General features: G+C 53.6%; 1 protein-coding gene across 1 annotated transcript in view; it reads left to right on the forward strand.

Annotated features, from left to right (window-relative positions):
• Positions 1 to 2,250: 2,250 nt before the first annotated feature.
• Positions 2,251 to 9,437, forward strand: part of Bri3 (brain protein I3) — a 9,898-nt gene continuing 2,711 nt past the window's right edge. Inside the window, exons 1-2 of the mRNA XM_008824023.3 lie at positions 2,251 to 2,543; positions 2,824 to 2,926. Of these exons, the coding sequence (XP_008822245.1) occupies positions 2,402 to 2,543; positions 2,824 to 2,926 (245 nt within the window). The 5' untranslated portion in view covers positions 2,251 to 2,401. The remainder of the gene's footprint in view (positions 2,544 to 2,823; positions 2,927 to 9,437) is intronic.

Raw genomic sequence — 9,437 nt, forward strand, 5'->3', positions numbered from 1 at the left:
TTCTTTTTCTTTTTAAAAAAAAATATTTTATTATTTTTATGTGTATGAGTGTATTGCCTCATAATCACATGTATGTGAGTGCACCTGTGTTGTGCAATGCCTCGGAGGTAGGAAGAGGTGTAGGATTCCCTGGAACTGGAGTTATGGACAGTTGTTAGTCACCATACGGGTGCTGGGAATCGAGCCCAGGTCCTCTGCAAGAGCAGTCAGTGCTCTTAACTGCTGAGCCATCTCTCCAGCCCAGGTCAGTTTCTTTTTCATCCAGTCAGATGCTGGCCCCTCTGTCTAGGATCATCTGAACCAGAAACTTGACCCACCATCAGCTTGGTACCTCTCCACCTTAGGAAGTCAGCAAGTCTTTTTGTTCAAGATGGTCTTGCCGTGTAGCTTTGCCTCACTTGGAACTCTGGATCCTCCTGCATTAGCCTCTTGAGTACTGGACTCTGTTTTCCCCCATGGCAAGGTCGCCAAGTCTTAATGGGCATGGCCCATCTTTCATCCCATCTTTTCCATAACCTCCTTTGCTGCCAGTCATTTTCTCATCCAAGTATTAACTAGGCCTGAGCCTGCTTAGTTTCCCAGATCAGACATGGTCAGGGAGGTATGGCTCTAGATGCTGTTAGTTATCTTCCAATATGCAATCTGATGCTCACCTCTGTTTATAGGCAGTCGCGCGCGTGCACACACACACACACACACACACACACACACACACACACACACACTACGATTTCTTGTTAACGAAGGAGGGTCCCCACTTGAGTGGCCACAGTGGACCAGCCTGACCTGAGCCCACTTCTCATGATGTTGAGGACTGGGGCTGCACCCCAGGTTCTTCTGGACAGAGTTCCCTTTTTGTGCTGCTCTGACCCTTCCTGGGGTTCTGTCTTCCCAGGACTGTCAGTTATTTCCCTCAAGGCCCTTGGCTACTCTCCACTAGCCTCTTCTTTTATATTGTTGAGACAGGGTCTCATGTAACCCAGGCTGTCCTTGATCTTGCTATGTAGCCAGGGATGACCCTGAAAGTCTGGTCCTCCCATCTCTACCTCTAGAGGACTGGGAATTACAGTCTAGAGCCACCATTACAGGTTAATACAGTGATGGGATGGAAACTAGGGCTGCCTGCATCCTAGGCAAGCACTCTACCAACTGAGCTTCTGCCCTAGCACCCAATCTGCCCTTTAAGTCTTACAAACTAATTAAGCATCCTTGAGAATGCTTCAACAAGGGGCATAACAACAGCTACAAGGAGATGGTGCTCCTGGGCGGTGGGTGGCGGAGGTGGTGGTGTGGACCCAGGTCAGGCCACGCCTCTCAAGAGTTTAAGTTCTGCATAGTAACTTAAGGCAATAGTAATACCAACTCAGGCAGACTAGGGAACTTGAAGACAGCACAGCAGGTGCCCAAGTTCTAGGGTTCTCCCAAGCAGGGCAATTATTTGACACAACCCCAGAAATTACCTAGTTTATCAAAATAAATAAAATTAAAAAAAGAAAAAGTGCAGCAGCTGAGCGGGCCTCGGTGGGGGTTCTCCGGAGCTGGTGTGGGCAGTGCTACAAGCAACCGGGCAGGGCTCCGACCCACGAGTGGTGTTCTGGTATTGGGTTGGGGAGGAGGAAATCTGAGGGCTTTACATAAAGATGAGGAGACACGCGGTGCTGCACACCTGTAATCTCAGCACTTGGGAAGCAGACACCGGAGGATCAAGAGTTCCAGGCCAGACTCAGCCACATAGTGAAGCAGAGATAGGTGAATCTGTGAATTCCAGGTCAGTCTGATAGCTAGTTCCAGACCAGCCAGGGCTACATGGTGTGACCCTGTCAATCACTCAGTCAATCAGTCAGTCAGTCAGTCAATCAATCAACCAGAAAAGAAAAAAAAAAAAAAGAGGGGGACGGTGTCTGGGTGAATCAGTAAGTAAAGGCTCTTTCCGCCAGCTTGAAGACCTGAGTTCAATACCTGGGACCCACTTGATGGGAAGAGAGAACTGACCCTTCTGGCAAATTGTTTTCTGACCTCCACACACATTCTTGGCATGTGCGTGCCCATTCATATATGCAGATACACACACACATAAATAGTGAAAAAAATGAAATCCCAAAAAAATCAGATTCTTATGGAGGAGGGGCTGAGTGAGGAGACCGCCCCCCCAACACCCAGAGCAGACGTGGCTCCTTTAAGACGCCCTCCTCAAGCCCCGCCTCCATCCCCCGCCCCGCTCCGCCCACGTGACCCGGGTCTTGTGACCGGCAGGAGGGCGGGGAACCCTTGGCGCGCCCGCCCCGCCCGGCGCGCGCCTCACAGGGCTAAGCCGCCCCGGCCACCGCCGCCGCCATCCCCCTCCGGGCCGAAGGAACCGAACCGGGCCGGAGCTGGCGGGCGCGCGGCCCTTAGGGCCGCCATGGACCACAAGCCGCTGCTGCAGGAGCGACCACCCGCCTACAATCTGGAGGCCGGCCAGGGCGACTACGCGTGTGGCCCGCACGGCTACGGGGCCATCCCTACCGCGCCCCCGCCGCCGCCCTACCCTTACCTTGTTACAGGTGGGCCCGCGGGCTCGCCGGGGACCCCTCGGGGCTTTCTGGATGGGGACCCGCGCTGCCCCGGTGCGCGGGCCTGCTGGAGGAGCGGCTGCCCCCGCGCGCCCTTCCCTGCCAGGCCCTGCTGGGGTGGCCGTGAACTTTGTGTCCGCGGGGTTTGCACCTAGCTCTTGAGTGGTGGAGGCGCTCAGCATGGGTGATGGCAGGGAGGAACGTGGGGTTTGGGGGAGGGAGGAGGACTGCCAAGTCCCCTTCTGCTGATGTCTACCCCCTTCCCCAACAGGGATCCCCACCAGCCACCCCCGGGTCTATAACATCCACAGTCGAACGGTCACCCGGTATCCTGCCAACTCTATCGTTGTGGTAGGCGGCTGCCCAGTCTGCAGGTAAAGTCTTAGCCCGGGGGTGGCAGAGAACGCACATGCCGGGATCTAGCAAAAGACCAGCGGGGGTGGGATGAGACGGGTGGGGTCGCCGCCCTGCTCGTCTTACAGTGTGTCCTGCACCGAGGAGCTGCTGTAGAAGGTGAGTTCACTCACCCCTGGCTCTGAATATCTTTTATGCGGCAGAAGGATGGGTTCCCTTTCCTAGGAGAGTTGAGTGCACTCGGGGGCATGGCACCCCGTGTGCGTGCGTGGGATGCAGGAATGTTAACAATGGAGACTGATGATCAGGTCTTTTCCTCCCTGGTTATGGGACCCACAGCGAATCAAATTTGTGTGTGTGTGTGTGTGTGTGTGTGTGTGTGTGTGTGTGTGTGTGTGTGTGTGTGTATGTATTTCCTCAAGTTACGGTTGCAGTTGAATGTTCTTAAGGTGGTGTTGGGGGCCTGAGCCCACCGGCCGGTATGTCGAAAAGAGAGGGATTCAAGTGGCCAGGAGAGCAACAGCTGTGAGCAGGCAGTATGCAGAGTAGGGCTTGACAACTCCTGGCCACTAGCTGGCCCAGGAGGAAACCCCATGGTTCTTTGTTCCTGGCAAGAGTGGGTTTTTTTTTTTTTTTTTTTTCATATCCTCAAACTGGAGCTAACAAACTTTCTGGAGACTTTATGTAAGGCCAGAGGTGTAGCAGCGCTCGTTTTGGGCAGGCTTTGAGGGTTCAAGTTCCAAATAAGACTGTCTCTGCTTTTGACCCACTGGGCCACTCAAGGCCAGGTAAGGAGCCAGGCAGAATTAGCAGGGCAGGGTGTCGGAGGAGGAAGTTCAAGTCTCAGAGATAGAATTAAGAAACCTTTGCTTGGACTTAAAGATTTTATTTCAGAAGTGTCGCTCTGAGGCCAGAGTGGAGCCATAGGGAAGTTCAGAGCCCTGGGAGCAACTAGACAGGAGATGGCCAATGGGGGCAAGACACTGGAACCTCGGAGCTATGTGCCTGGTAAAAAGGAGGCTGGGGGCTGGAGAGAGCCCTCACTTGGAGACCCTAGTACAAACCCAAGCTGGGGATTCTGACACTCTCGATGGGTCATTGCCTGCCTGGGGACTGGGGAGGGGCAGGAATCAGCTGCTCCCTCGGAACTGTAGAGGTGCTTTTTGATACTGTGGATTTGCTGGCTGCCTCCAGAGAGGGGTTCTCTGACTTTGGGAGTCTCAGACCACGTGGGAGGTGGTCCTACCTTGTTGAGTCCTGGGGATCAGTACTGGGTCCCTTGTGCAGAGGAGCCATTGGGAGTGGTAGGAAGTTGCATGGAGAGGTGGGAGATGGAAAAGCCTTCTTGGATTTTGGCTTTGATTTTAGTCCCTACCGCTCAGAGGGCCCTGCATGCTGCTAGTCTCCACTCAGCTCAGCTAGTGGATGGGGGTGCACATAAATGTCTCTCAAGTTTAAGGAGGGGTGTTGGGCTAGCTGACGGGAGGGAGGATTAGAAAAAGTGCAGGAACAGAAGGGGCCTGGCTGGGGTTTCACGTCTGCTCTGCCTGGCAAGCAGCCAGAGGAGGAGGGCACTGGATTCAGGTCTGGCCCTACTGGGTGCAACTGGTTCTTTCTCTTTTAGTGGACCAGCCTTCTTCCTTGAGGTGGTCCAGGAAGCTCTTCTTGATGCAGATCCTTGAGCTTGGAAGAGGGGAGGGGAGGGGTGAATAGCAGCAGGAAATTGTGGTTGCTGGACCTGGGAACTAAGGCAACCAGAGCCCCAGGACTGTGGAGCATCCGCTGTGGGACATGGCTGCTGTCCAAATGGGGAGCACTTTCCCTGACACTTCCCTCTCCCTGGGAAGCTAGCTGTGTCATTTTACAGGCTTCTGCTGATGAGGCTCCCCAGTCAGGCAGAATCTGGGACAAGGTCAGGCTTGTACCCTCTGCCCGCTCAGGAAGGTCTTGGAATCCTGTGAGTGCTGCCTTCCTTTGGCAACTAGTGGCTTCTTTTGTGTCTCTGGATGGGGGCTTCCAGCACTGAAAAGGCTAGGGACAAGTTTGGGGATGCCTGGTCCTTAAAGTACTGACTACTCTTAGATCCCCACAGACTGTTCCTATCTGGGCTGGGAGGGTCCAGGCTGTCTGGCAGAAAAGGCCCTTCTGCTTTGGGGCCTTGCTCACCTGGAGTCCCTGGAGACCCTCCACAGTGCCCCCTGCTACTGGCCCTTGGTTCTAAGGCCAGTCCCACTCATTGCAGAGCAGTCACGCTAGGTGTGGAGGTGCCCACTTGCAGACAGGATGGGAAGTGAGGAGAGTGGGCAGCACAGGATGGGTGGCCAGCTCTGTCTTTGCTTTGGGGAGAGAGTATGTGCTCCTTAGGTCTGGACAGAGATGTTCCCCTGAAAAGAATTGAGTCTGCCCGAGTCTGGCGTGTTAGGGCTGGGAAGCAGGACGCTTCTCATGTGACCAGACTTCCTCCATTTCCAGAGCTAGCCTGCCAGGCTCTGTCCTTTCCCTCTCTGGTGGCTTGGCAGGAATTTGCCCAAGTCACACGTCTGTGATTCCCTCTAGAGTGAGACTTGGCATAAGAGGCCTGTGTCGCTTGTCACTTTGCCATTCTGTCTGAGCTGGAGTTCAGCAGCCTGACTCCATCTTCCCTTTATAGACTTTGCAAGAAGCAATTCTCTCATCCCACAGTGGGAGAGGCCATGGCTGGGCTTCTTCCAGCCCTTCTTGCAGCTCTACTGCCTTGGGCCTCTGAGGTGGGTGGGGGTTTTCCTGCCCCAGGGGCTATGGGCAGTCTTAGGTGCAGGGCAGGTGAGGCTGACCAGGGTGCCCTGGGAACACAGGTCACAAGTAGAATGGTGGACTGTGCATGCAGTGTGTGGTGCTGTGGTGAGTACAGAGCCTGGCCAGCACAGGCTCCTCACAAGTACTAACTGTGTTCTTGTCATTGGGTGTTTAGTTTTGGAGGGGACCAGAGATGCAGGAACAAATCCAGGAGAGTTGGGATCTGGTCAGAGGCCCTGGTTGCAGTACTGGGATATCACTGTAAGGGTGGCTGATGTCTTTTCGAGAGTCCCTTTTGGCAGAGCTGGGTTTGGGTGCTGTAGCAGGCGTGAGGTGGTGAGGTCTGGAGGGGTTGTGAGAAGATGGGGAAATGGTAGCCTTAGGTTTCTAATAATGGTGGGTAGGGGAAGGGTTGCTTCTCCCCATCTGTAGCTGAAGAAACAGGTGAGGGTGCTGACCATGCCTGGCATGAAGTGAGAGATTGGTTCCCTGGCTGTGTGCTGGGCAGGGCATGCAGACTGCAGGAGGCTTGTGCTGTTTCCCAGTCCTGGCTGGGGCCTTGAAGATATGGCATTGTGGGGTGGGACAAAGCTTAAGTCTTGGGGAGCCTGAGGGTACTCTTTTTCCCCTGAGGAGGCCTGAGGCTGTGTCTGGCAGTCAGGCTTTTGAGACCTGTCCCCAGGTGGCTGGTTGTTTTGGGGAGGTCCTAGTGAATTGTTCACGTCAGGGTAGCTCTTCTGTCCTCTGGACATGATTTTTGGAGTGGAGGTTGATTGTGGGACCATCTGGCCCTGTTGTGGGCTTAACTTCAGGCAGCAGCTGGTGAAGGAAACCCTCTGGTCCCTTTTCCTGGGGTTGCTGTCTTTCCAGTTTTCTGTATGTTGCTGGATGCTTTCAGGGCCGCCTGGGGGCCTCTTCAGAGCAGGAGGTCTGGAAACTGGGGAGCCTGTCTGGGCTGGAATCCCAGCCACACCTCTCACAGCTCTGTGGCCTCAGGTGCAGCTAGACCTGAGCTTCCAGTAAGGTGGGGTGCTATAAGGACACCAGAGAGGGGTCTGGGTAATTCTTCCCTGCTGAGTACTCAGCTTGGGGACCCTTAGGGCTGTGTATCCTCCTGCAGCTCAGAGCTCCTCCCCTCTGTGCTTCCTCTTGCCCACTTCTGTCCCTCTGGGCCCAGCTCTGACAGGTGTCAGGGCTGCTCTGGGAGGCTTGAGTTCTGGGTTAAAAAGCTAAGTTAGTCAGTTTCCAGATTCTCCATACTCTTTCCTCTCCCCCTGTGACCTGTCAAGGGTTGGGGAGGAGCTATCAGGCATAGCCAGGAGGCCCAGGTTTGGGCTCTGAGCCAGTTGAGAGTTGAAGCTTGTCCCTGGCAGAGTTGGTGGTCATTTTGGAGGCTGGAGATGTTGGCTGGGGGCAGCAGCAGCTGTTCCTTGCCCCCCTAGCCCCCCGATAGCCTGTGGGAAATTTTGCAGAATATAGATTGGCTTAGAGGCCACATTGTGTTTTTGAAATCACATGTTGGCTTTTAAAATTCAAACTTAGGCCAATACTCCCTTTGAAGTCCGGGGCAGAACTGGAGTTAAAATGTTAGTATTTCTGCAGCAGGATGGGAATCTTCATGTTAAGTTGAATACATTAAGACTGTAAACAGCCCCACGTGGGTTAGGTCATGCTGCAGCCAGGTTGAGCTTGCTCCAGACTTTGTAAAAGTTCTGCTTTCAGAGCTTTGGGCATTTGCAATTGTGGGATAAGAGCAGAGGCTGGAAGGTATGACCTAAGTTCCCATGCTGGGACCAAAGGCAAAGGGCCTGGAGCAGGTCTTTCCTCCCAGTCCCTCTGGTCCATTGAAGTCTGCTCAGAACATCAGTTCAAGTTGTTTTTATGGGATGAGGATTTGTGGGTCTTGGGTCTCAGACTCTTCATTGCTGGGAGATGTCCACACCTCCTCAGGTGACTTGGAGGTGTAATTAAAAGAACAGTGCTGTTCTTCTCCGAGGCACAGTGGGGTGAGTGGTGGGCAGGCAAGGGGTGGGGTGTCCTGTATTTATGATTGCGGGGTCAGCAGAGGATTGCACTGCTAGCTCCAAGCTGTGGCAGGAGAAGGTGAGGGGTTGCAGGAAACCCCAGGAATGTGAAGACTTAGCATATGAGCTGTCCTAGTGCTTAGAAGTCCAATGGGACTAGGTCTACCATGGCTCTCCCTTGCTCTTCAAGTTCTAAGCACAGCTGCAGGCTTAGAAGTTGAAGTGTTAGGCCAAGACAGCTGGGTATGCCTACTGCTGGGAATTGTGCATCAGGCAGTATGGGGCAGGGAGAGGTCAGAGGAACAGCTTGGGATCCTGGGCTCCCTCCAGTTGTACAGCTGAGTTATGGGCTCTAGATGGTGCACTGAGGGGAAAGGACATGGGGGTTGGGGTTTCTGCTCTTGAAGGCTTGGCCCCAGAGGACAGCAGTGACCTCTGGGAGGGTCACTGGGAGATGGGATACTCCTGTGGATAAGATGCAGGGCAACATGGCGAGCTGCCAAACCTTTCATACCCTGGCACAGTATTTCTGAAGCACCCCAGGGTACTGAGGCCCAGGTACTTCCAAGCACCCCAGGGTATGATCAGTGCCTCCTGCAGCCACTGGGCTCTGCTCCTACCTTGCCTCTTTGCTCCTCAGGGGAGCAGCCTGGCAGGGGCTCCTGGCTCTTTTCTTGGGCATTGGTGGTCCTGAGGCCCCTGGTTTCTTTCCAAGCTCCCAGGACCCTGATAGGGCAGTTTTTCAGCAGCTCCTTGTGACCTTTTGTAGGACATCTTTTTTCTTCCTTCTGTCCTTTTGTCTTTTGAGTCAAGGTCTCATGTAGCTCGGGCTGACCTCCAACTTGATATGTAGCTGAGGATAACCTTTTACTTCTGATCCTCCTGCCTTACCTCCCGAATGCTGAGGTTACAGTTGTGCAGCATTATGCCCAGTTTTCATAGGATATTTTCTTTCTTCTCTTTTTTTGGTCTTGAAACAGGGTCTCCCTGTACCCCCCACTGGCCTGGAATTTGCTATATAGATGAGGCTGGCCTTGAACTCACAGAGATCTGCCTGCTTCTGCCTCCCAAGTGCTGGGATTAAAGGTGTGTGCCACCATGTCCAGCTTCATAGGACATTTTCTAACTGGAACATGCAGACCAGTGTTTCTTAGAATTTTACAGAGACAGCTGTGCAGAGGAAGAGGCAGAGTGAAGCCTAGAAGCACTGCAGTAGGCCAGAGCTACCTGGCCTTCTGCCAACCACTCTGGAAGTTCTAGGCCCAGGGTCCTGGCCACCTGTGCCTGGGACAGCTGCTGGCTGAGGGCAGCAGACCAGCCTCAGGTAGTTTTTAAGCTGGGTTTTCCAGCAGTCTGACACCTGCCTAGAGACGGCTCTGCAGCTGGGTTTGGGTGGAGGTGACCTGCCTAGTCTGGACTAGCTAGGGTGGGTGGCTGTGAGTAGGCTAAGGAAGTATAGTGACTTGATGACCTTATGGTAGTTAGAAAAGGAACAGTTTTGTAAGAGTCAAAAGAGCTAGGTGTGGTGACAGGTGCCTATAATCTGGGTACTACAAAGTTAAAAGCAGAATGATTGGGAATTCAAGGTCATCCTCAGCTACATAGTGAGTTTCAGACCAGCTTGGACTACCTGAGATACTTTTTTTTTTTTTTTTTTAGACAGGGTCTCCTTGTAGCCCCAGCTGGCCTGGTACTCACTATGTAGACCAGGCTGGCCTCAAACTCACAAAGA

Source organism: Nannospalax galili, unplaced genomic scaffold (genome assembly GCF_000622305.1).
Source record: "Nannospalax galili isolate Female #2095 unplaced genomic scaffold, S.galili_v1.0 scaffold809, whole genome shotgun sequence".
Lineage (NCBI taxonomy): Eukaryota > Metazoa > Chordata > Mammalia > Rodentia > Spalacidae > Nannospalax > Nannospalax galili.